The following is a 26,903-nucleotide window of genomic DNA, read 5'->3' as shown; positions in this document are numbered from 1 at the left end:
TGGGTCTGGAGCAGAGCACATGGAGAGGTAACTACACAGCCGTGGGAGCTGGGGTGCACGTAGCCCAGCTATTCTGGGATAGACACGCTACTAAGAACCCGCGTTCCGGGGCGTGGGGAGCCTCCCGGTAGCTAAGAACCCGTTCCTCAGAGGCATCACCAGGCCCTGAGGCCATCACTTGTGCCTCAGACTTCCAGGTCCCAGAACTGGGAGATCCAAGTTCCCACTGTCCACAAACCCCTCAGCGTGTTCAACAGTTCCCCGGGACCGCAGCGAACTTACCCCTTCTACATCAGTTTACGTCAGCACGACAGTTTTTGAAGCTTGGAACTGAACTATCCCACTCTCTTAATGATTTCCTCCCGTGCCTACGTGAGCCATCACATTACTCTTTTGGTCTTTTCACGGGCATCGCCCCTTAATCCAGGCTTTGTCTCGCCTCCGAAGGATTGTCACAGCCTGAAGTTTCCTTAAGCATCTGCTGGTGGGCCTGACAGAACCATGACCAACTCCTTAGTTTATTTGTGGTTCCGTGATCCTGGTTACTCAGAGCAAATGGAGGAGTCATGTTTGATTCAGAGAGAGGAGAGAGAGAGAATCATATATCTGTACAGGTCTGACTCAGAACAGACACATTTATTTAGAGATTATCAATTTTACAAACGCCACGGTTTTTTTTTTAATTACAAGTTCAGCTGTTTCAGACACGCCTAAGGCGCACCACCCGGCAGGTTAACATCACAGCGGATTCTCACGACCGTTGATGCGCTTCAAGAAGAGACCCTTAGCCTTATAAGGGAAACAGCTGTGGAGGGTGACAGTGCGGTAGACACGGGGCAGCAACCGAGGCCAGAGGCGTGGCCCAGTCCTGTCTAGGAAACTGCCAAATGTCCCTGAGAAGGGAGACGCACCTCCTTAGGCCTCAGTTTCCTTTCCCGTAAACTCGGGCATTGGCCTTATTTCCTGGCTCTGTAGTTTTCCAGCTCCAATCCTAGGTCTTTCTAACTACCAAAGCCATGACTCCTGTTGACAGCATTGGTCTTGACCCTCCCTGCTGTGAGGGTATAGGGTATGCAGCCGTCAGGGGGTAAGGCTTGGGAGGCATCAAGCAAAACCTCGCAGGGCAGAAAGATGGCTGTTACCATTCCATACTTTCAGTTCGCCTTTGTCCTGAGCTCAGGAAACCAGGGACTGGGGTAGAGACTCGGGTCAGAGAGGCAAAGAAACTTGCCCGCAGGGCCACAGCTGTATAGCCAGCAGGAGGCTGAGTGAGGGCAATTCCAGGCAATGTGGCTCAACAGCTGCCCTCAGAGGTTAGGCTAGCAGGGCTCTATGCAAGGAGTCCGTCCTCATGCCTAGGGCCCTAAGAGACACCAGAGGCCTCGGGCCAGCAGAAAACATGCCAGAGGGAGAGCAGGAAAAGGTTTTTTTTCTCCCCTCCCAGGGCTGTCCATATTGACATTGCAGAAGCCCCAGGACCCAAGAAACATTTCTTTGGTGGGAGGCTAGCCTGCCTGATGCCACCTCACACAGATTCCTGGTACCCATGCGAGCCCACAAACTGGCAAGAGGGGGCTGGCATGGGGAGGTGTGGGGTTAGAAATCCTGGCTTTGTCTTCACCTTGATCTGTGTCGGGTCCCTACTCCCTGGCACACCCCAGGCACACAGGAATTGCGGTAATTCCAACTCTCTACACGTTGTTCCAGGCCTCACCACCCACCTCTCCCTCCATACCCTCTGGGTTCAAAGGGTCCCACTCTGTGGGACCTTGCAACCCTCCCCCCTTTCCTTTTGCCTCTCCAAGGGTCAGGAACTCAGCCTCAATCCTCTTCGCCCTCTTGCCCCCCCCATCACACACACTTTGTGTTTGCCGAGTGAATGAACGGTACACCTCAGACTCAGTGTTTGACTTGGACCTGGGAACCCCCTGAGATGGTGCTATTGACAGGATCACAGGGTAAACAGAAACCAGCCTCCCAGGAGGCCGCACTGTTTCTGAAAGGGGGAGGGCTTAGGGAGTTAATCTTTTATTTATTTTTCCCTCATAATGGTGTCCTGATTCCAAAGAACCCTGTCCGCATTTCACTCTCCAGGCATTTCGTATTTATGCTATCTCATATTTACGGCTCCCTTCTGTTCAGAGTAGGGGCTACACCTGCCCTCACACCCCGCCTCCGCCGTCCACCTGCTCACTCTGCTCAGGAACCTTCCCAGCTTCCATTTCCTCCTAACGCCACTGACTTTTGATCTCGGAGCGGAGGGGTGTGCTTTTATTAGATTCAATTTGCAGGAAGGCCCCCAGGTTCCCTGTGAATCGAGCCGTAATGGTCAATGAATAATCACAGGGCTCAGGCAGGCTTCAGTAGCTAGGAAACCACCCAAGAGAAGGGGGTGGGGCGGGGGAGCAGTCAGAAACGGTGAATCTGTATCCGTTATGTTCCTAAGCGTGTACCTGCCCAAGGCTGAGGTGGATCAACCGCCAGACGGCCCAGGCTAGAGGATGCTTGAGCCAACTCTCCTTCCCCGGGGGTCAACCCATGTCTGCAGTCGCTTTAGATCAGATTTTACATACTTAGAACCATCAGGGTTGGGGTTGCTTCCCGGGATGCCTTCCTTCATTTCCATGCATGTGATGGGGTTGTTGCTGTTGTTGTTGTTTTATTTCTTCCCCAAAGATTTTCCCAAAATGCTCACCAAGGAAAGCTCAGGAAACTTACCATCCTATTATTTGGAGCCCATCTCTACCGAGTCCTCAGCCCTGCTGATGAATCCAGTCCAAGTTCACCTCGGTGACTAATTGAAGTCTAATGGCACAGGTGCCACCGTGACACTCATCATGTGACAACTTTTGTAGCTCTCTGCTCAGTGTTACTGTGCTGCCTTCCAACCGACAGTCTGAGAGGCCCTGAAAGGCGTGTGCTGTCTTGGCAGGCCCTGGGTGACTAAAGACGACCCAGCCACGAGTGCCCACAGTCTCTGGAGCACACGTGAAGGAAGAAAGGGGTCCCTTTTGGGGTACCCGAGCTCCAAGAGATCACTATTTTGTGTGCCAAGCTTCCCCTGGCACATGGAGGCAGGAGGGCACCCTCCTTCAGCTGGGACTGAAGTCCAGGCAAGTCAGTACCTTCCGCTACGTTAAAAAAAAAAAAGGTAACATATGCTGCTCCGTGTCTCCATGGTAACGGACTTGGGGAATCTGTATCCATTTATGGAGTTCCCTCCCCCCCCCCTCGACCTGGGTTCTCTGGTCTAGACCGGAATACTGCACTGAGAAGCCATGAGGAAATATCGATTCCGTCTGTACACGGCTGTTTTAGCTTAGTGGATTCGGGCCTTGGCTCCCGAAAAGGCGATGATATACCAGAGAGAAATATCAAGTGCAACAGGAACTCCATTGGCCTACAACTTCAGATGGGGTGTTGCCATGGAGACCGGGAGCCCTGCGTACCAGGGAAGCTGGGGTTTTCTACTCGCTTCCCGATAAGACTGTCCTTGGAGCGTACCAACCATCAGTCTCACGGCCTTGCCTAAGCTGGACATCTGCGATTCCACACGCATCTCTGGCATCCCCCTAAACTTTTCTGCTCAATACTGAACACAACACCGGCGCCTACAGAGCAAACGCGCAGGTTTCCGACCCTGAACTTGTCACTTTCCCACAGAAAGGAAAACTGCCCTACGGCCGGTGCTCTTGACCATGCGTTTGGAAGACCCACTCTGGACTTGGCATGTCTTCGACCTGCTAGATTAAAGTGTAACACCAATCAATGCCTTGATGAATTAATAAGGCTGGGTTGCTCAGCCAAGTGAGCGCTAAGGCTCGGCTCAGCTCTAGGGGGCGCCATCCCTACCGAGGCGGTAGGAGGGGCCTCCCCAGAGCCAAGCAGCTACGCCACGTTCTACTCTTCCACTTGCGACTCGGCCACCCGCCTACTTTGCGCCCCCCTAACCTCACGTAAGAGTCAGTTCATGACGGAGGGACCAGAAATCAGAATCCGCACATAGATCCAAGCTCAGGGCCGGCTCCACAGCAGACTCCTAACCACCTAACCCGAGTGCCACCGGCGCGCCACTAGCTCTGATCTGGGGGCAGCCGTGCGCCGGGGACGCAGGAGGGCACGGCCCTTGCCCCCAGGAGCAGAGGCCAGCAGGCGGGCGACGGCGGGCAGAAGGGGCGCAGGGAAGGCCCCGGGAGGGGAGTGTGGCCGCCGCTGCCTGAGCTCGGGTCTCCTCCCACGCCGGCCTCTAGCTCGCTCCTCCTCCCCGCTCTCTCCGTCACCCCTGCTGTCCCCACCCCCGGTCCCCTCCGGCCCTCCCCCAGCTCCAGAAGAGCGCGCGGCCAGGACACCGGGCTGGTTACTTCCTCCACCGCGGCGCTGAGCACGGAGTGGACACCACCGCGTCCCACCTATCCCCGCCATCGTCCCCGGCCCCGCGCGCCCGGGTCGGCCCCGCGCCCTCGCCTCGCCGGGCCTCACGCGCCCGGATCACCGCGATCTCCTCTCCCAGCCGCCCTCCGGCCGGCCCTGCCCGCTGCGGCGCGGTAAGAGCGGCCCCGTGTGCGACGGTCCGCGGGAGGGACTCCGCCCGGGGTGGGGTGCGGTGCGGACGGCCCCTGCTCCAGCCGATCGGTCGGTCGCGCGTCCCAGAGTCGCTCCGGCTGGTTCTTCGGCACCCAGTGGCCTCGGCGAGGAACCAGGGCACCCGGCAGGGCGTGTGCAGCCCGCTTTTGTTTTGGGGAAACCAGTGCCCGCCTGGTGCGGTTCCTGCCCGGGGCGCGCGACTGCATTTCTCAAGGGGACTTGGGGGACCCGAAGAGGGTGGACGCGGTAGCGCCAGGTTGGGAGTGACTTGAGTAAGGGAGGCGCTAGGCCTGGGAGGATATGGGGGTGCCTGGCGCCTGGAACACCTGGGAAACTGCGGCTCCCAGGAACGTGTCACCTGCTTGGCTAGGTCTGGGCCCCCAACCCCCTCCCCGGCCCTGCGAAGCCAGCACAGGACAGCGTCCAAGTGGGGGTGCGCATGGCTGCGCTGCCTTTATTTTTTTTTCTCCTTAAAGTATGTGAAGGTGTTGTGTGTGTGTGTGTGTGTGTATTTGACCTGTATTTATTTATTTATTATTTAATCTCGTGAGATTTATGCTAACCTGCACTCAATTTCAGCGGACTTTAAAATAGTGGTTGACTCGCTACTTATTTAGGAAGTAAAGCGGTGAGCAGTCCTGGTTGGAGACAGGAGTCACTTAATTCACCAGTTAAGAGATAGATAGATAGACTCGCTCCCTGCCTTGGAAGCCCCAGTACCTTATCTGCCTGCCCACACCGCCTCCGATCGGGAGATACATCTCAGTGTTAAGCTTTTATTAAAATTCTGAGTAATCTCGCAGTACAGTAAATGTGAACACCGTGCGCCCCACAGGGAAATAGTCTAACTCTCAGATCTGGAATTAGTCATCTATCTCTCTAAACTGATCGCTTTCTAAGCGAAAAGCAAACCAACCTTCAAAGGGTTTTTGTTCTTCCAAAATTTACTTAAATACAAACCTGTGCTCTCTTATAAATGGTTACCTGTTCCAATAAGGATAGATACAGTTTGCCAGTGAAACTCTTGTTTTAAAACTTAACTTCTCAGTCATTAGGTTTCCTCCATTTACTCCTGCTCTTTTAAGTTTTATATTTTTTTTTTAGTACAAGTAGCAGTTAGTCCCCAGAGTACCAAAGGGTCTAAACTTGAAAATTGATTTATCCAGAGTCTCGACTTGTCCCCGGAGTTAGCAAGCACGTTCAGCAGGATAAATGAGCCTAGATTTGATTAGCCATGTGTCTGCCTGAAGCCATTTAGTCGAGCACTTTAATTCTACAGGTTTTTTTTTTTTTTTTTTTTACAAAACTCATTAAAAGCCCGGCAACAAAGGAACCCTGTTCTGCAGCTGGTAATTACAGCTCTTTATGTGGGAGTGGGAACCTCCCTTTTCTCCTCCTGTTTGTACACAAAAAGGCAGGGAAGAAGTTCTTCCCTTGCCTTCCACAGCCATTCATTCACCTCAGAAGCTAAAAATCAGAATTCAGTCCGCAAGTGACTACACATCAGTCCAGCCGAACGTCCTGCCCGACAGCCCCTGGAGGGACTGTGTGGACGCTTCTGGCTCTCTGATTGGTCTCCTGGTTGAGGCTTGTGGTTCGTTAGTCAACAGGTTACAGGGCTGAGTCCGTCCAAGGAGGCAACATGAAGTTCTCAGCAGCCGAGCGTTCCACGGGGCTAGGACAAGAAGGCCTGCTTTACTCACATTCGCGTGCTCTCTACTTTGGTGGGATGTGGCAGGGAGAGCCCAGGGCCCTGCTCACCGGAGGTGTAATCGCCATTGACACCCCAGGGGGAGTGTGGCCCCAGGCCAGTGACTCAGTATCATGGGCCTCAACTCAGCCGCCTCCGTGGCAACGTTTGGAACCTGGACACGGGAGGACTGAGGAGGTGGGACTTGGGGCTTCGTCCGCACGAGGAGCTAGGCGCTCGGCCGTGGTGGCATTTGTTTGTAAAGAATATCGAATCCTCGGTGGGTGTGGCTGAGATGATATACCAAGTAAATGCACCCACCATGGAGACTGGACAGACCCTGCCCGGACTTCCCTCCAAAACTGGCTGGTGTTCCTCCAATGGTCCTCAGCCGTTTCCAGAGCTGCTTGAGCCCAAATCTGCATATCTGAGCTCCTAGCAGCCTCCCCTCGTCGCATTTCTATCCAGGTGTGGGTGTGCGCACACATGCATGCATGCGGTTGTATGCACTTGAGCTATGTGCCGAGTAAGGAACTGTTGGGACATCCCCGCGGACCGTGATGTTGACGAGAACACAAGGAGAGCAGTGTGAGTTAAATAACTCTCTGAGGAGGTGCTGTCTGCTGCCTCTAGTGAGCTCGCTGGTTCTAGCGAGTGTTTGTTTAACAGGCGGGTGCCCACGGAGGAGAGCAGGTGTGGGCCTCTGTGGTGACTGAAGCCTCCTGCTCTCCTGTACCTTGGAGCCTGGAGGGGGGGTGGGGGCTGCCGGCAGGCGCTGATCTTAGGGTAGTAACGAGGTTCAGCGACTCTGTCTGTTTTCATGGCTCTGGTGGTATTGTCGGAAGCCTTCCTCGTTTTTTGCTTCATATCGCTTGTTCGGCCCATTAAGTACACATTAGGACCCCGGGGGAAGTTTTCAGCCCACCGCAAGTCACTTTTTATTTTTATTTTGGTTTCCAACGCCGTTCAAAGCAGTCTTACCGGGCCGGATTGGTTTGACCATATAGTCGGTAGACCTAGTGCGTTCACAGCGTTATGTAAGCACAAAGTAAATATTCAAAGTCCTGAGACGCTTTTTCCCTCTTCCCTTCTAGTCCCCAAGGCCTCACACACACCCTCACTCACGCAGAGCCTGTCTCCCTTCACAGGGAGCCTTGTCAGAGCCGGTAGCCACAGCGGCCAGCCGGTGGCCAGCCCAGCTCTGGTATGAGCCCCCGTTATTAGAGCAAGGGCCTGGCTTTCGTGAAGGGATCGCAGAACTGCTGCACACGCAGCAGAGAAGTTCTGAGGTCACACCCTCAGAGCCTGGGGGACCTGCGGCGATGAGGGGCCGGGTGACTCGGGGGCCGTGGGTCTCCGCATGGCCGGGTGACTCGGGGGCCGTGGGTCTCCGCATGTCTCCGAGAAGGATGACGGTGGTGGTGGGGAGGAGGGGTGTGGTGCGCTCTGGCGTGACTCCCTTGGGGACTTCCAAAGCAGGCGTGACCCCTCCGTGGCTTGCATTAGGTGCTCAGGTTGAACCGACCGCCCTGTGCAGACAGGGGGTGGTGGCATGTGGCCCTGCTCCGCACCGCCTAAGGTCTCACCCCAGCTGCCCACAGAAGACTCCGGGCACAGCCTCCTTGCTCTCGGCTAACCCCGGGGCGTGGGGGCAGCCCACGCAGTGAGTCTCACATCGAAGTTGGATCTCTGCGGGGACCGCCGCCCCGCCCCACGCGCGCGCACCACGCCCGCCCCCTCTCCTTGAGAGCTGCTTTGTCTGGGCTCCTTAAATAAGAATTCCCGCATCCCAGGCACGTGGCCATCTTTGTGTGCACCCAGCTAGGGATCCATGTCGCCGCCAATATTAACCTTTCAAGACGCGCCCTTCATCTGTGACCTCTCTAACTCCGTCTCTCTCTTTTTTGTTTTCTTTTCCTTCAAGATGAACGATTTTGCAATCAAGAACATGGACCAAGTGGCCCCTGTCGCCAACAGTTTTCGAGGGACGCTGAAGGTGTGTGCTTCTTAAAGATTTCTCTTGACAGTTTCAGGAATTCCATTGATAATGGCGGGGAAGAAACCCATGTTGGACTGGGTCCCAGAAACCTGGTTCTTGGCCCCAGGTTTTTAAATATCTTAGCTGCATGACTCTGGGGGGGGGCTGTTTAATCTCCCTGGGCCTCAGTTTTCTGTGCTGTGAAATGGGTGTCACGATACTATTTGTTCCTGTCCCCCCCACCCCCAAGATATGAAAGTAGTTCACTTGCAGGTAAAGTGGCTGTTGCAGTCCACCCATGAGTGGTCCCTCGGATCGGAAAAACAAGTCCTCCGAGTCTTGAAAACAGCTGGAGAGGATGTGTCCGGCCACCTTTTTTTAATCCACTCAGGGGTTTCCGTGGCTGATCCAAAGGCCACTCCCTTTTTAACTCCCTCGCATGTATTTATTTATCCGTGTCTGTGCGCACATGCCTCGATCCATCCATGTGTAGAGGTCGGAGGACAGTTTGTGGGGGTCAGTGCCCCCTTTTCTTCCACCACATAGGTCCTGGGGATCAAACACGGGTCACCGGGCTTGGCACCAAGTGAATTTCCCCCGCTGGTCAACCTCAGCACCCCCAGAAGGCTGTCTATAAACTGAAATCAAGCATTCCTGTGCTGTTTCTGCCACGAGGGGCTGCACGCTCACACACACACACACACACACACACACACACACACACACACCCCGAGGCTACAGGGAGCCTGCTCTCTCTGGTGCAGCAGCAGGTCTGTCTGTGCAAACCCCAGGCAGACTAAAGGTGAAAGAGCTGGCTCCCTGTGCAAACACTTTTCGAGTCACATCTGTGGGACGCTCTTGTAGCATGAGCTGGTGATTTCGTGTATGGGTGTGTGCGCACGAGCGCGTGTTTGCGTAAAGAGGCCAGCGGTGAGTGGCTTTCTCTATTGCCCCTCCGCTTTGTTTTGAGACAGCGTCTCTCTCGCTGAACCTTCTGCTCGCCAGCTAAGCGAGACTAATGCCAATCAGGGCTCCGGGAGCCTCCTGTCTCTGCCCTCCCAGTGCTAGGATTACAAAACCACGGGACAGTCTCTAGTGTTGGTTCTTGCCTTCTGCTTATTGGAGGCAGGCTCTCTTGCCCCCTGCTGTGTACACAGAGGCTGGCTGGCCCTGAGCTCCTGTCTGCCCCTCTTCCCAGCACACTGGGATAACAGACAGGGTCCCTTGTCCAGCCTCTCGTGGGTTCTGGGGACCCCAGCTCACGTCCTCAAGCTTCCCCCAGCAAATGCTTTTCCTGCAGAACCATCCATCTCTCCAGTTCCCTAAAAGCCGCTCTTACGGCTATGTGTCTGGTGCAAAAACTCCAGAGGCGGAACCTGGCACCCGTTGGTGTTAGGGTTAGGCACCCGTTTTTATGTTATGGTGAAGGCATCGGATCCCAGTGTGCTGGGAACCCTAACCCTAACACCACCCTAATCCCTGTTCGATTTAGCTAGGCGTCTTAAGCACGGCAGAAATGGTGTGAGGAAGTGTGATGGAGCCACATACACGCCTGGGGGGGAAAACACCCTTCTGTAAATGGAAAGAACTTGCTGATGTCTGGATTCGGAGAAGGCATTCACCGCCAGAGTCTGTGTTGAAATCCGTAGCAAGGCTTTGCATTACTCTGCGGCTTCCTGGTTTTAAAAAAAGAACTTCCAGAAAGACGCTTCCTAGAGGCCCGGGCGATGCTTTCGGGAAGGTTTTTTGTTTGTTTGTTTGTTATTTGGTTTGGCTTCTTTTTGTTGTTGTTTTTCTTGACATCTGTTTACTATTTCACCAAAATCATTTCCACATAAAGTCCCTGCTTCACATACTTCAGTGGGCCTGCCCTCCTGGGCCGTTGGCAGCCCTTGGGGGATGGGGGTGTTGAGGATTGAGGGTTTGGCAGCCTGCCCTCTTGTTCAACACGTCATTTGCTCTTCTGCATTTCTGAAACGAAGGCACAGCACTGAGCTGATTCTATTTGTAAATGTGTTATGCATTTATTTGCCCATGATGCAACACATGGGTCATTGTGTTACACACGATGTGGGGTTTCCAGATGATGTTGGGAAACAGAACTTTTCTTCACATTCTTTAAAGGAGCCGGGCAGGGGTGGATTGGACTGGTCGGGAGTCTATCCGAGCCCCTCCCTTGCAGAGTGCTGGGGGTTTTTTGGTTTTTTTGTATTTTTGTTTTGTTTTGTTTTGTTTTATAAATGTTGCCTTTGAAAGTCTCCCGATAGTTGGTTTGAAGTTTCTTTTCCACAATCTTTTTTTTAATTATTATTATTCTATTTTTATCATGGAAAATATTAAGGGTTTTACCCCCACACACACAATTATTATTGTCTGAACCACTGGAGTGGTGAGGAAGGACTTTCCTCGATTCACTTAAAGTGGTAGATACTTCAAAGTAACTATCCAAAGATAAGAACGGCTTATTGGCTTCAATTCTCCCATTTCTTTCTGGCCTTCTCTTTTTGTCTGAAGTGTTTTACGCCAAAACACCCTGCCCTGTTTTCTCTTCCTATACACCCAGTCTGATGAGATGGATGCTGGTGTCTCTGAAACCGCCATCTGTCTCATTGCGGTCCTAAGATTCGGCTGCCTTTAGAGATCTTTAATTTACTAATGTAAGTTGATTGTGCTGTTGAAATAACCTCCCAGGCCTTCTGGCCTGGTGAGATTAATTAAAGAATCAAGAGGGAAGTCCCAGGAAGTGTGCTGCGGAGACCGAGAGGCTGTTGGCTCATGATGTTTCAGAATGGCTGCTGTCATCGGGGCCGCCGGGGGTGAGGTCTGTGGACCAATGAGAAAACCCATGGTCCGGTGAGTTCATGTGGCTCCTCTCTCTTCCCTGTGCTCTGCAGCGCCAGCCGGCCTTTGACACCTTCGACGGTTCTCTGTTTGCTGTGTTCCCCTCCTTCAGTGAAGAGCAGACGCTCCAAGAAGTGCCCACGGGCTTCGATTCCGTCTCCCATGGTAATTTGCTCCCTCCAACTTAGCAGAGATGGTGTACAGCTTCCCTCAGGAGCAGGGTTTAATAGGGGCACGGTCAGTTCACAAAGACGGACCCATTCTCCAGCTAAGAATGCCAACACCTTGAGTATTCGGCATAGACAGTCTTGATGGCCGTCAGTCTTCTGGGGGGGGAGGAGAATCCAGTTCTCCTCTTGTACGAGTAAACTGGTCATCCTGGTGTCTCCACATTCGATGGCCACCTGTGGACCGAGGACCTCTGAGAGTCCCTCTTTGGGTGTTTTCAAACACTTGCCCATCTCCCTGGTGTCTTCTTCAAATAGAAGGTAGTGGACATGGAAACGTGTCCCGCCTCCTAATGCTCACTTTACATTTCTAGTTAAAACACCCCAGTGGGCGAGTGAGTGCGCACATACACACACACACACACACACACACACACACACTTTCCCCTTTGAGTTTTGGGGCCATGGATTGCTCTTGCTCATCCTAACCCATTTGTATTTTGGTAGTAGTTCTCACTGCCGTTCTTCATTCTAATCAAAGGACTAGCACGTCATGCCAGATACGTCTCTACAATTACTTCATAGTCATTGGTGGGACGCATTGCCAGATTGATTTGTCATACGAGGCAGGTGCTAGAAAGCACAGCCCAGAAAGACCTATCAAAGCACCCAGGTTTTCGTAAGCTCGGCGTCATCTGGCAGTCATTTATCATTTCTGAAATTTCTGACAGCACCGGAGAAGTGTGGGTCTCTCAAAGACAGTTGGGGGCGTGCCTGTTTCACGGGGGCGCGGAGTGTTTGTCTGAGCCCGGCACGCCCCGGCTCCCCTGCCATCTGCTTGGCTTTGTGGACACAGCTCCCAAGTCTAACATTCACAGCCACCGAAAGGCAGCCAGGGAGTGCCCCGCCCTTTTGGAACTGTAGTGTGACACTGTCGTCTATAAGGGGCCACACTCCAGAGCCATGCAGGCGGGTAAGAGAAAGGCACAGTCTCGCGTTGTGAACGCTTTTCTGCTCCTGACAGTTTTGTGCTGCGTTCGTAACCATCCTTGACTGTGTTACAGGACACAGACGGCAAGGTTGGACACTTCTGAACAAAGACCATACAGTTTAAAATATGCTTAAATATAATGTGGGTAGACGTGGTGTCTGTATGTGCCTGCTTTATGAAGCTATGGAAAAATACCATATTTGATTTTTGTCTTAAAAGTTTAACACACACACACACACACACACACACATGCACGCACACAGATGCACTGGGGACTTTGCCAGGCTGACTTGGAACTCACTGTGTAGCCCAGGTTACCCTCAGTATCTTCCTGCTTCTGTCTCCCAAATACTGGAGTTACAGCTGTGTACCACCCAAACTCATTTTTTTTATTCTGCGTTTTTCTTTTCGTAAGTGGAATTCTGAAAAAGCACAATTGGTTTGGGCTCTTAATGTCATTGCTTACTTTTTAAAAAGGAAAAAATAATAATGGCATGTCAAATTGCATCTCTGCGACTATCGTAATAGAGCATACTTTATAAAAAAAAACTTTCCTTGTTTGCTTTTGAAGTCTTTTGGTAATACTGGGTAGGGAACCCAGGGTCTCCTGAGTATTACGCGAGTGCGCAAGCATTTAGCTGCACCCCGGACCCCCACGGCTGTATTTCTGTTAAGGAATCCTAAGCTTCTGTTGATATCTCCATCCTGGTCCTGACGTCCCTGTGGTCTCTCTCCAGACTCAGCCAGCTGTGAACTGCCCTTACTCACGCCCTGCAGCAAGGCCGTGATGAGCCAAGCCTTAAAAGCCACCTTCAGTGGCTTCCACAAGGAGCAACGGCGTCTTGGCATTCCCAAAAGTAAGTACTGGGCCTTGAGGCTGGAGAGTCCCCGAAGGACACGTGTGGGACTGGTTTGGCCGGGTCTGTCTTTTAAGACGCTCTTGGCTGTTTTGCAAGAAGTCTCAAGAATGTGGGAAGAATGCAGCTGCTGCCCTGTACCTGTGGCCTGCTGCACGCCTAACCCTGCACTCATTAAACACCAAGGGCCACTGGTGTCTTAGAACATGCCTGGGTCACAGCACGGCGGTGTCTCATTCGTTTGGGAATGGGGGAGGGGGGGTTGGTTTGGAGCTGTCCAGGCTTGGTGAATTGTAGAAGGCCACTCCCTGCCCTCCAGATCTTCACAAGTGTCTTCCTCTCTCGTCTTCCCTGCACAGACCCCTGGCTTTGGAGTGAGCAGCAGGTGTGCCAGTGGCTGCTCTGGGCCACCAATGAGTTCAGCCTAGTGAACGTGAATCTGCAGCGGTTTGGCATGAATGGCCAGATGCTGTGTAACCTCGGCAAGGAGCGTTTTCTAGAGCTGGCACCTGACTTTGTGGGGGACATCCTCTGGGAACATCTGGAGCAGATGATCAAGGGTACGGCTGCAGGACCTGGGGAGGTGGGGCCCAGACAGAAGGAAGGTGTGCTCTTCCGCCTCAGGCTGCCCAGGAGCCCAGAGTCCCTTGTTTCAGAACACCCCCAAGCGAGTCAAACAGGGAGGTGATGACCGGGTCCTCATTCCAAGGAGGGAAGCGTGTGCGATGTTCACGCCAGGTGTAGCCACAAGGCAATAGCCTGAGTCACCAAATTGCTGGTTGTTGCCAGGCTGCACTGGTTGTGCCAGCTCAGACAGAGCACCTTGGATATTTAGGCCAGCCAGGGTGCCATGCAGGTGAGCTCAGCCAGGGTGCCATGCAGGTGAGCTCACTGGAAGAGCCAAGAGAGACAGGGACACGTTTGGATGTAAGGCAGCATAAACAGATCATTGTGGATTTCACAGGGAAATTACTCCAGTCGCTGAGGATTTTTGGAGCACACACGGGCTGTAACTGGTAGACTCATACACACACCGGAAATGTAAAGGGCAAACACTGAGCTCCGAAACCACTCTTGTCTCAGAACTCAAAGATCAGTGAGACCTGCTTTAAAAGACACCTGGGTTTAAGTGAAGAACAGTTCCAATAAGACTAACTTAAGTTAATTAAAAAAAAAAACAAAGTAGTAAGAAAATGGTTAGCGTCATGGTTAGGCACACCTGCCTTTCAACAGATAAACTCAGAATCTCATCTGGGGTCCCATTGCCGGGACCATTTAGTTATGGCTGTCTAGAGCCAAGGATGACTGGCTTTAAACCCCCTGATCCCGTGAGAGCATGGACTGGCCTTACCCAGTACATTTCGGGGCTGTGTTGTGTGCATTTGTGTTGCTTGGCTTCAAGGGATGGAGTTTGTGGTTGTGTGTTCCCGGTAAGGGAGCTTACACAGAACACACACTTTCGCCGTGGACCTCATGACATCCCAGACTAACCTGCAGAGGGTATTAAGCCTCAGCGGGGGGCAAGATCCAAGTCTGTTTCCTTCACCCACTGTTTTCCCAGCCCCAGAACAGATGGTTTTTCATAAACATAGGCATGGAATGAGTACACTTTTCTAGACAAGTGACGTCACCGATTTGGGAAATCTTATCCCAGATTATTAGAAAAAAAAGTATACTAATTAAAAAAATAAAGATAAAAAGACACATAAGGGGGTTGAAATCAGATGGAATGTGAAGAACGAGGTGAGTCATTCCGGCATCCGCGGTACGAGACCGTGGAAAGTACTGCTTTTCTTGCGGAGTTTCTGAAGTGGGCTTGATGTCTCCCGTGTCTTTGTCTTTCAGAGAACCAAGAAAAGACGGAAGACCAGTATGAAGAAAACTCACACCTCAACGCAGTCCCTCACTGGATCAGCAGTGATACATTAGGTCAGTCGGGTGGCCGTTTCTTAAAACAAAACTCTGGTTTTAGTCTCTCGAGCCCCTCAGGTAGCCTGTGGTAGCCGTCCATGGGTATTGATCTACTGAGCAGCTAAAACGTGGCAGATCCATGCGAAATGCGTCACGAGGATCTTAGAGTCTGACTCAGCCCTGCTAACTCAGAGGTCGTAAAATGAAGCCGATAACATAAACTATCCCTTGATGAGTTAGGGTACTGTTTATATATTGAGGTGGCCGCTGATATGCTGGCCAGTTAAATGGAAAATTAACTTCACCTGCTCCTTGTGTGTTTCATGTGGCCGCTGGGAAACTTAGCCTTGCTTAAGTGGCTCATCTAATCTCTAGGAGTCAACGCCATCCTAGGGCCGTTTTTAACCGTAAAGAGGTGAAAGAAGTCAGGAGACATTAATGCAGAGTTAACAGAAGATGTGGCCACCAGTGTATGGCAGACAGTCCCTGTGCTCTGAATTTGGCACCCAGGACACATGTCTCAAAACAGGGTCTCCTGGGGGTGCCCCACAAGGTCAGGTGTGAGTCTAGCTGTCGTGATGTTGACTTCAACAGCTCTGTCATCTGATCCGTCCCTGTGTTCAGGCTTCGGCATGGAACAGGCGCCATATGGAATGCAGGCACCAAGCTACCCCAAAGACAGCCTCCTGGACAGCATGTGTCCGCCGTCTGCCACGCCTGCAGCTCTCGGCCCTGAGCAGGAGTTCCAGATGTTGCCCAAGTCTCGGCTCAATACCGTCAGCGTCAACTATTGTTCCGTCGCCCAGGACTTCCCTGGCGGCAACTTGAATTTGCTCACCAACAGCTCTGGTAAGGGGGCGTTCTGGAGTTCTGGAGTAAGGTTGTTGATTTATCCTAGAAGCCATTCAGGATGGGAGACGGTTGGTAAGGGCATCCTGTCTTCTGCCATGGGAGAAGGAGATTAAAGGAAAGTGGGGGCAGGGGAGTTCACCTTCCGTGTGACTTTGCGTAAAGCACAACCAGTTTGAAACCCTGGTTTGGGTTCCGTAGGTGTCTAGTGAGCAATACCAAGCAGGGTTAGCAACTTCAAGCTAACTTCCTCGCAGTGGAGTATACGCTCTGTTGGACACATGGGAGTGTGCCAGATTCCGGGTTTAAGGGGTCCACGCGCCTCAGGTTGTACATCTGGTTGGGTTGACAACGGCCGTGTATACCTGTGTTACAGCCCTCTTGTGTGGGGATAGAAGTTCCTATCGATCTGTAAGGTTCCTTCCTGCCCCCTCCCCCTGGGGGCCCCTCTTCACGAGGGCAAACCATTCGACTTTTCACCATCACAGATTGGTTTCTGCTGCCCGGGGGGCTTCGCACAGATGGGTCCCTGCTAACCGTCTTCTTCTTTGGGGTTTGTCTGTTACCAGCCCTCCTGTTTGTAGCATTTGTTCCTTCTCGTGGCTGCATAGCGTTCTACATTTTATTCGCGCTTCCGTTGGAGGAAGGCGTTACGAGCACATAACCTGAGTTTAAGAGCGCTCACAGGGGTGGGGGAGTCAGAAGGATGATGTATGTGAAGTGTGTGTGTCTGTACTGGGGGGCTTAGCTGGTAGTGATGCAGGAACTGGGTCCAAGATGCCCTTGAACCCATGGCCCAGGGCCGCTGGCCCTTCTGACATCCTGGAGGGGGTCTTAAGCGCCTGTTTGGTTGCTTTTTTCTTTAACCAGGGAAACCCAAGGACCACGACTCTCCAGAGAACGGCGCGGACAGCTTCGAGAGCTCTGACTCGCTCCTTCGGTCCTGGAACAGCCAGTCGTCCTTACTGGATGTGCAGCGGGTGCCGTCCTTTGAGAGCTTTGAGGAGGACTGCAGCCAGCCACTGTGTCTCAATAAGCCAACCATGTCCTTCAAGGACTACATCCAGGAGAGGAGTGACCCAGTTGAGCAAGGCAAACCAGTTATCCCTGCAGCTGTACTGGCTGGCTTCACCGGTGAGTGCAGTGCCCCCGGAGGGCTTCCTCGGGACTGCAGTGCCCACCCCACTGCGGTGACACTCACACTCTGAGGTTGGCGGTACCCAAGTCCCGCAAGAGCTTACAGAAGTTTTCCTGTTAGGGTCTGGGGGGGGGTAGGAGAAGATCTCAGGCCACGCCCTCTACCTGGGACAGGAGGAGGAAGGGTAGGAGAAGGGGACAGATGGACAAATTGGTCCTGGTTCTGACTCATGCTCTGGATCTCTAGGAATGTAAACTGGCCTGGGGAGGGCGGGGAGCTGGCTCGTGGGATACCAGCACTGTTTACCTCTCTTGACCTCCTCCAAAAGCATCTAAGGGGAGGGGAGAGCTCTTCTGGGCAGAGGGTGAATCTTAAAGCTGTTTTAAGAACCAGACAACTTCAAAACTGGGGTGAAAATACCAAGAATGCTCATTTTTAACTGCTACAGATGTCTTTAAATAAACCACCACCTTGTCATGCCGGCCAGAAGAAGCCACTGTGGATTAAAAAAAAAGCTTAAAAAAATAAGATTAAAATGAGGATGTGTAGATTTTCTCTTTCATCATCAAAAACAAATGACTATGTGTATGTGCATATATATATGTCCTCATAAAAGGGTTTGAACCTGAGGCCATTTTGATGCCTAGAAATCCAAGGACTGCTAAGGAAACCCCACAGCATTACGAGTGTCTACCCGACAGTAATAGTAGTACTGTTTGTTAGGTAGCCCAGCCTGTGGCCCGTGGTGTTACACTGGGTAGTGTGGAGACCCACTAAGGAATCAGTTCGGAGGTGACAAGCCCTGGTGGCCACTGAAGTGAGTCATCTCGGTCTGGTCCCATCTGAGGCCTTTCAGCCTGTGACGAATTGACCCTGGAGTACCCACCCCAACCGCACTGGGTCTTTTCTAGAAATAAAACTTTTAAGTTACCAGAAGGCATCAAAATGGCAGGATTGGTGCTGATGAGGGTTGGTAACCCTGTATCCTCCTCCCAGAAGACAAACACAGCAGCCAAGCAAGAGCCTTGGCTCAGCTGTCCTCTTGGAGGAGCACCGGGCAGAGAGGAGGTTACTGTGACTTCTGCCTGTCAGAGTGTTTCCCCGAGGGCCCCCCACCTGCTCACCAGTACAATGCCTGGTGGGGTCCATGTTCTCCAGACAGCCAGAACACCGGGAGGGTCAGATCCCTACTGATCTTACAGAATCACCTATAACCACTGCATCCCTTTATCCCCAGGAAGTGGACCGATCCAACTGTGGCAGTTTCTTCTGGAGCTGCTCTCTGACAAATCCTGTCAGTCTTTTATCAGCTGGACAGGGGATGGCTGGGAGTTCAAGCTTGCTGACCCCGACGAGGTAATGACCGTTTGCACCCTCAACCCCAGTTTGTCACATTGGCTTCTGGCACAGGGAAAGTCGACAGAACCAGCAAGAGCCCTTCCCCCACCAGGAGCCCCCGGCTCTGGGGCCCAGCTGAGCTGAAGCCGCTCGCTGGCTTGTTCGTGAACAGGCCTGGTGTCTTTTGGGCAGTGCCCTGCCTCCACGGACACCGTCTGTTGGAGGTTCTCTGGTTGCCCTCGGCAAGCTCTAGAGGGAATTTGCCTTTATCCCAAGTTGGACCAGGCACATAGCAGCCAGGGAGCCTTCAGGGTCGGCGCTGGGTCTCTGTGCTGGAGATGGCTTTTGGTAAAGCACGATGCCAGCGATGTATGTAACATAATCCGCCACCCTCTGCTCTGTGTCTGGGGGAATAAGCACGTCTCGTGCGTGGGCCAGGGTAGTCTCCCCAGCTGTCCCATGGCTTGGAGCGTTGTCTCAGCGGGCGGAGTGGCTGCCTAGCCCGCTCACAGCAGCCGTGGCTTCTAGCCGCAGCGTCACAAGTCAGGTGGGGTGGTTACATGCCTGTCTGTCATCCACAGGTTGACGGCCAACCTCAGATTGTGAGACTCTGGCTCTTTAAAAGGGATTAGGGGGTAGGGGCGGTGTTGAAATAAGAATTATGGGGGATAGCTGACAGCAGATGTCCCTGTCCGGGACACTCCTGCTTCCAAATGGTTGGCCCCAGGAGCTGGGGGGACCCCTGGCCCTTGTGCAAAGGAGCGTCTCCACACATTTAAAGTGACCCAGACAGGTCCCCGTGACTCTCGGGTTCTTCAGGGTGAGCACCCCGGGCTCGGGGAGGCAGTCGAGAGTGGACAACAGGTGACCCTGACCTGTCTGTGTCTTCCCGAAGGTGGCCCGCCGGTGGGGAAAGAGGAAAAACAAGCCAAAGATGAACTACGAGAAGCTTAGCCGGGGTCTGCGATACTACTACGACAAAAACATCATCCACAAGACGTCAGGCAAGCGCTACGTGTACCGCTTCGTGTGTGACCTGCAGAACTTGCTAGGGTTCACTCCTGAGGAACTGCATGCCATCCTGGGCGTCCAGCCTGACACAGAAGACTGAGGTTCCCCGGGGATGATCCTGAGCTGGCCCCGGGGGGGCCCCCGGGGACTGAGTGGGAAAACCCGTCCTGACCCCACTGCTCCAAAGACCCATGGGAGGGCAGGATGGACCCCCCCCACACCTCTGGGAGCTACCAAACAGAAGTGGCCTCCCCTGGTCCCATGCCTCTTCCCCAAGGCCAGTTCCCCAGTGGTGGAAGGTGGCGTGGCCTCTCTGTCTGTGTCACCAGACCTGGAAGGGAAGGGGCTCTGGAAAGCCACCCCAGCACCGAGCAGGCTGTGTGCCGATCACCGTCGTTTGAGGCTATTTGAGATGCTCCAGGGAGCTGGCGTGTGGTGGGTGGTACAAGCCCTGAAAAACGTTGTTGTTTTTTTTTTTCTTTGGCCTTTTTGCCGCCAGGAGTAGCGAACACAAAAGCCACCTCCTCTAAGCCGGCTAAGGCAGGTGGAGAGCAGTGACTGCTCCGTCTCAGAAGTCAGTTTGTACATATTTATTGTATCTTACGACGTCAAAAATACGCCAACTGTTCTATTTAACGGAAATTGTATATTGTATTTAAAAGTAATTATAACTGTGTTTGAATCAAGAATGCAGATACCTGGTAGATTTCCTTTTCTTTCTTTCTTTTCTTTTTGTTTTCCCACTAGCACCTAGGAATGTCATTTTACACAGATTTAATCTCTCAGGGGCCGACTGAGAGAAATCGTAATATACTGTTTTCATTTGATTTTCCAACAGGAATGGGGTCTGAGGGATGACCCCTTGTTTTTACTTTTGTTTTTGTTGTTGTTGTTGTTGTTGTTATGTTAGTTCTGACTTGCTCATTATCTGGCCAGGACTTTGTATATTGAGGTTTTGTTTTTTTTAAATAAGAGACTTAATGTTATTGTTTGAGGGTGCCTTGGGCCTCTCCACTTCCTCCTGGACTGTAAAGCAAAAGCTACAAAGCAGTATTTTTCTTGACAAATGGCACATGCTTCCCACTTCTCTGCATGCCTTAACTCGGTTTCTACACAAATATATTTTATTTTTTGGCGTAACTGTGCCTTTCCAGGCAACTCCCCGCACCCCCTCCCCCAGCCAATTGCTTCCTTCCTTAGCCCCAAGGCATTCTGTGTGACTACAATAAGAAGACTATTTTTGGAAATCTATGCCTCCTTTTCAGAGATCAGAAGGGATTTATGTAGCAGCTATTTTTACTGCAAAAAAGTAACTCACTGGAAAAAAACTGTAATTTGTACGAAAGCTTTATTTTTATCTTCGCTCGTGTAAAGGGAAATGTGTCGGGCAGCGCCGAGGGCAGTCGGGAGGGATCGATCGTCCATCAGCCTTTGACCTCAAGTGAAGCCTGGCGCTTCCCATCCCCCTGACCTGCCGTGTTTCTTGCATCTGGGTTGCACGTGCCTCTTTCTGCTCCGTGTCCTGAGAGGGTTTACTCCTCTTATTTTTCTTGGCCTCGGATACCCAGGAGCACAGGCAGGGCCAAAGCAAGATGGGAAACAGGGCGGAGCTGCTTGCGCGGTGTTCCTATCTGGTGAAGAGCTCGAGACCCCACCTCGAGACCCCAAAGCTTTCACCCCGTCACTGGGTTTCAAAAGCAGGAGCACACACTTTGCCGTTCACCGGCAGGGTGGCCTCGGGGCCAGCAGGTGACACCGACAGAGAGTCATCAAACCACGAGACCTTGCAAATGGACCCAAGAACGGCGAGGACCTGCTGTGCCAGTCCTGGGAGCCTTGGCCTGCAGACTGAATGCTCTGCAGCTAAGCAGAGGCTGCCTTTCAGACGGGACCTGTGTGTCACTGGGACACCTGTCTATAATGTAAACAGACACGGGACGGGGAACGTGTGCTCCTGTCCAAAGCTTGGCCAACCCTTCGGTTTATATGCAGTTGAGCCACGTGAAATTGCCACGTCTACCCCTGAGTTTTTGTCAGCCAAGATGGCAGCTTTACATGGTTGAACCTTGGAGGGTCTTGAGTATTAAAGGTTTTGTGATTTGGCCTTTTCCTCCTCAAATAATAAAAGTGTTTGGTTTATGCCAATGCCTCCTCCTTGTAATGTTGGCTCCTTGGAATATCTCTCCTTCCTGGTCCCGACCCAGAGGCGGTAGATGAGAATTTGAACCCATTCTGTACCGCTCACCGATGCAGTCCACTGAGCCCTTCCTCAAAGAAGAAGGAGAAGAAGAAAAAAATCTGTTTCTTGTGAAAATTTACCTAGATTAGAATAGAAAGATTGGCCTTGTCTTTGTCAGAATTTTGGAGGAGAACTTTCGGGAGCTTGTGTGAAACGTTAGAGTCTGAGGTTGAAGCAGCTTGGTCACTGGAGGGTCACACAGCTCCACTCCTCTTGCCGGAACTCTCAGAGTGGTAAGACAACCACAGGGCGCGTGGTCACAGAAGGTGTGTTCTGGCTCCCAGGGTATTTCTACACTCGAGAGTCTGAAAGTAGATGCTAAGAAGCAGGCCACACCCAGGCCCCGCAAGTTTCCCAACTGCCTGTGACGGTGCTGGGAAAAGTCAGAGTCAGCAGTGGGTCAAATCGGTGTCTCACACCCTCCAGGGAGCTGGTGGCGAACAAGCCACCCACAATTCGATCCATTCCTGGTTATCATCTTACAAATTAATAAAAAAAAATTAAGTCAGGGGGCCGAACTATAGACTCCCTTAATATATATGTGACACTGGTGTGACTGGGACAATTTATGAGGCCACAGGCAGTGGGTCCAAGATCTAACGCTAATGCACAAACTGACTTAGTGGAGCCGTTTCTGTAAGGAGAGACACCTTGCCCAGCCTAGACACAGGGGTGTGGGGGTGGAGAGGTGCCTTGGTCCTGCCTCAACGAGATGATAGGACAGACTTAGTAGACTTCCTAGGGGAGGCCTCACCCTCTCCCTGGAGCAGATGGGGGGAGAGGGAGGGGGAAAGAGGGGGAGAGGGAGGGGGAACTGGAATTGGGATGTAAACAATATTTTAATAAAAAGAAATTAAGTCAGGGCTAGCGAGGGTGGGGGCACCTCAGCAGTTAATGCACCCTGCTCTTGTAGAGGACCCAGGTGTGGCTCTCGGGGCCCACCCAGCAGCTCACAAACACCTATAACTCCAGGGGATCTAACGCTCCCTTCTGGTTTCTGTGGCAATGTAAGCATGTGCTGTACACACATGCAGACAAACACAGATTTGTTTGTTTGTTTGTTTGTTTGTTTTGAGACATGGTTTCTCTGTGCAGCCCTGGCTGTCCTGGAACTCACTCCGTAGACCAGGCTGGCATCGAACTCACAGAGATCCACCTGCCTCCGCCTCCCCAAGTGGTGGGATTAAAGGCCACCCGGCTCAAACAGAGATTTCTTTTTTTAAATATCTAGAGTCCTCATTTCAAAAATCATCCATCACATATCAGCATAATAGCACCTAATGTTTTTTTCAAGTATATTACCGCGTTGTTTCCTGTGTCCGCACATCTCTTTAATGTTTGGGTTCGTGCGTCTTGGGTCTGCGGAGAGAGTCGGGCCTGACGTTCATATCGACCGTGTCAGAAATGGTGGCTGCGTCACATGACACTGCATCGCGCACCTACGCGGGTGACAAGAGGAGAGGTGAGCTGAGATTGCATGAAACCACACAGTAAGCTCCCTGTTGCCATGTTCTCCCAAATCGGCCTGCCTTGGATCCCTGCCCGTGTGCAATTTTGTAACCTGAATTTGGAAAATGTCACTTCAAGTGATAGCACAGTGTAGTAGACGCTGCCAAAGGGTTACTGGACTTTAGTATCACTTCCCAACTTTACAGAAAAGCTCCAGGAAGATTATCGGGCTCACAGTGACATGCACAAAATCCTTTTTTTTTTTTTTTTTGGTGTTTCAAAAGCTTTATTTTCACTTGGTCCAAGACCTGGGAGGGGCTCCAGGACGGTTGACATGCACAAAATTCTTAAACTTTGAAAGTTCAACCCTTTATCGTTACCAACCATCTTTTCCTAAATTGTTAACTTGGAAGCGCCAGATGTGTCCCGTTTAATTTTAAGAAGCAACCGGCCAGATATCCATGGTAAGATATAGTTTGTCAATTGTTCTTCCAGGTAAAAATCTTATTTGAATGAAGTGGTTAGTTTAGCTGGCAACTCTAATATGGCTGTGTTTCCTGTGGGGGGGGGCAGTCACCATACTTTAATTCAGAAGGCAGCAGACTTCCATCTCGGAGAAGTCAAAAAGAGATCTGTCCTGTGAGAAAAGGAATCTCAACTGCCGTATCAAATCCATTTTTATACGTGACATTTGTGTGTGGGGGGGCTCTTTATTCTTTGCAATGTGGTGAAGAGAGCAATGACAGTCAGTCTGCTCTGACCTCTGAAGAGGCGCCAGGAGTCTTAATAGTCTTGGTGTTTGCACCAAGGCCAATGTCAACACAGTAAAACAGAGTAAACAGATTAGTAATATTATAAAAACAGATTAGTAATATTAAGGACAGCCATGAGAGCATCTCAGAAAACCCAGGAGCTTGAAGCCCATGCTTTGAGAGCCGTTCTAAGAAGTAGACACTTGTGTAGAACAAAGGGATAGACTATAGCAGGGGCGGTCAGTTGAGCCTTGGAGCCCTGTAACCCAGTGTCCTTGTCTGCCCCTCATCCCTCCATAGTTAAAAAGGACATGGTTTTGCTTAAACAAACTCCTTTCTAGCTCCTCCATGACTCGTCAATCCAATCCCAAACCTCCTAAGAAAAACAGTGTATTTTGCCACAGGTTTTTGATAGTTCTGAATCGTATCGAATTGCATTTATATGTTTGAAGAAAGCCTTAGCTTTCTGCCCCTGAAACAAAACACCTGAGATAATTATTTATGAAGATAAAAGGTTCTTCAGGCTCACTGTCTGGAGGTGTCAGTCCAGGGTCAGGGGGCTTGCACTGTGGGTGAGCAAATGCTTCTTGGTGCCAGCTCCGGTCATAGTGAAGCTGTCTGCCCTGTGACCAGAGGGCAGCAGAGAAAGATGAGGCGAGCTCCCCGCGACCTGAGGACCCATGGAGACTTCTCACCAGGCCCTAGTGGGGATCAGCCTATGGGCCTTTGAAGACATTCAAAGACGGAACTGTAGCGACGTGATATGATTCGAAGCACCGTCTCCAGGCCTCTCGTGAGATGGCCTTGCAGGTTAAAGCACCTGCCTCCCAAACCTGGTGTCCTGAGTTCAATCCCCAGGACCCCAGCAAGAGAGAACCACCAACGCCTAAAGGTTGACCTCTGACCTCCACACAAGTAATGCGGCATGCGTGCCCATGCACGCACTAAATTAAAGTTTTAGAAGCTTTTTCGTTGTGTCCCTGTAACACCAGGAACTGAAAAACAGGGTACTGTGTTTGCCAGGCAAGCACTCTACACTGAGCTGTGTCCCCTGCACTTGAATCACTTAGGAAAACATTTCTAGGCTCATTCTGTCTGTTTTAAAATTCTAAAAGTTTCCTTAAAGCTACAATAAAAACGATGTGTCTGGTTTTTTTTAACCACGTGACTATGAAATGTCTACTCCACGTCCACTAATGAATCAGCAATCCTTTGAGTACAAGGTGACTAGTCATTTGTGAGGATTATCATTGACTCAGATGTTTTATGCTTGTGGCTGATTTCACAAGTATGCTTCTTAATAAAATTTACCCACAAAAGAGAAGGGAACTTATGTTTGTGGAAAAGTCATTTTTTTTTCTTTAACATCCTTATTACATTGTATGAGAGAGGGGGGGGGAGGGAGGGAAGGAGGGAGGGAGGGAGGGAGAAGGAGAGGGAGAGGGAGAGAACATACAACAGAACCATTCGAAGTCTGAAAACAACTTGTGAGAGTTAGTTCCCTCCTTCCACCATCTGGGTCCTACGGATCAAGCACCTTCATCCATACTGATCCATCTCACAAGCGCCTCATATTTTTCTTAACATATTCAAAACTGAGGCCCGGCTGAGGTGAGGAGTGCAGCCTCTCTGTGGCTGTTAACCGAACCAGAACTCAAAATCAGGGATCTGCATCCTAGCGGGATTTTTCTGGCCACAGGAATAGCAACACGTGTTCTGGCCTGAGGGTTCCCTCCAAAATTTGCATTGCTATCTGCTTCCTTTTGTGACAATAGTGAGGATTGGGGTGTTCTACAGGTGAGGGTTTCTTAGGGCTCTGCACATCATCTCTGCCTGTTCTGTCCTGTAGTGCTACACCAAGAAGACCCTCAGCAGATACCAGAACCTCGATGCTGGATTTCTCCAGAACAGTGAGAAATAACCCTGCTTTCTTTATGAATTGCCCATCCTAGATCCTGTTGTAATGACAGGAAATATAAAAATATGAAGTAAGAAAGTTTTGTTCATTTGTTTTTGTTTTTGTGTGATAATGTCTCACTATATATAACCCAGGTTATCCTCTAACTTTGGACAATCCTCCTGCCTTAGCCTCCCAAATGTTAGGATTAAAGGCATGAGGTGCCACCCTTGACTCTAAAACATGGAGGTGTTTTGAAATCATCAATACTCTCTGAATCATGAAAGAACTTTCGTCGGTATCACCATTCCGGATTTACATGTCTGGGTCTTCAGGTGATCAACGGGATCAAACTGAAGACCCAGACGATTCCACTCATCTACAGACACAGATACGCTGGAGACAAGGCAGAATCTTCAGCAAAAAGCCTTAGCCAAAAGACATAGCTGCAAGTAGAAGACCACAAACAGATCCCACGTCTATCACCTTGCACAAAACTCTGTAGAGTGAAGCCTTTTCCTTGCCAGCCACTTTGGTTTTTCCCCACCAGTTGCCTGGGCTCTGCCGCGTTGTAGTCCCCAAATAACACACAAGACACCGTATTAATTATGAAGCTGTTGGCCTTGCTTGTTTCTCACTGGCTAGCTCTGACTTAAGTATTTACCCCATAATTGTTAATCTAAGTATTTCTCTTACCGGAGAAAGGGGTCCAGACATCTTACTTCTCTGTCAGGCTACATTGTGACTCCCTGTGTTTCTCCTACCCAGAATCCTCCTCGACTCCTAGTCCCACCTATCTCGCTTCCCTATTGGCCAACAGTGCTTTATTGACATATACACAGGACTTCCCCCATCAAAACTCAACTCCAGATAGATCAGGAATCTCAACAGAAATAGAAACTGAAGCCATGAAACTGACAAAAGAGAAGGTGGGGGCAGAGTCTTGAACTCACTGGCACAGTAGAATACTTTCTAAGCAGGACACTGATAGCACGGGCATCCAAACCCAACACTTGATGTATGATGGAACCTTGTGAGGCGGAGAAAGCTTCTGTATGGAAAAAGGATGCCATCAGAAAAAAATGGCAGTCTACAGATGGGGAAAGATCCTTACCAATTTATTATGTGTCTGAAGTAAGGTTAGTATCTGGAATATACAAAGAGCTAAAAAGAAATTTTTTGAGCATCAAGTCAACAAATAATCCTATCAG

General features: G+C 51.1%; 1 protein-coding gene and 1 long non-coding RNA gene across 3 annotated transcripts in view; one reads left to right on the top strand and one right to left on the bottom strand.

The window, feature by feature from the left end:
* Nucleotides 1–4,312: 4,312 nt before the first annotated feature.
* Ets2 (ETS proto-oncogene 2, transcription factor) lies at nucleotides 4,313–21,494 on the top strand. Its single transcript, XM_005073791.4, has 10 exons — nucleotides 4,313–4,544; nucleotides 8,199–8,270; nucleotides 11,147–11,258; nucleotides 12,989–13,108; nucleotides 13,468–13,668; nucleotides 14,954–15,037; nucleotides 15,644–15,868; nucleotides 16,739–17,002; nucleotides 18,244–18,362; nucleotides 19,240–21,494. The coding sequence occupies exons 2-10, from the start codon at nucleotides 8,199–8,201 to the stop codon at nucleotides 19,453–19,455; spliced, it is 1,413 nt and encodes a 470-aa protein (XP_005073848.1). The 5' UTR covers nucleotides 4,313–4,544; the 3' UTR covers nucleotides 19,456–21,494.
* The window catches only part of LOC110341590, a 30,053-nt gene continuing 23,834 nt past the window's right edge, over nucleotides 20,685–26,903 (bottom strand). For both annotated transcript variants that reach the window (XR_002383556.2, XR_005878782.1), the window contains exons 2-3: nucleotides 22,897–23,033; nucleotides 20,685–22,072 (exon numbers count right to left, since the gene is read on the bottom strand). This is a non-coding gene — a long non-coding RNA (uncharacterized LOC110341590). The remainder of the gene's footprint in view (nucleotides 22,073–22,896; nucleotides 23,034–26,903) is intronic.

This window comes from Mesocricetus auratus, unplaced genomic scaffold (genome assembly GCF_017639785.1).
Source record: "Mesocricetus auratus isolate SY011 unplaced genomic scaffold, BCM_Maur_2.0 Super-Scaffold_100008, whole genome shotgun sequence".
NCBI lineage: Eukaryota > Metazoa > Chordata > Mammalia > Rodentia > Cricetidae > Mesocricetus > Mesocricetus auratus.
This window is presented reverse-complemented; position numbering and strand designations above follow the sequence as displayed.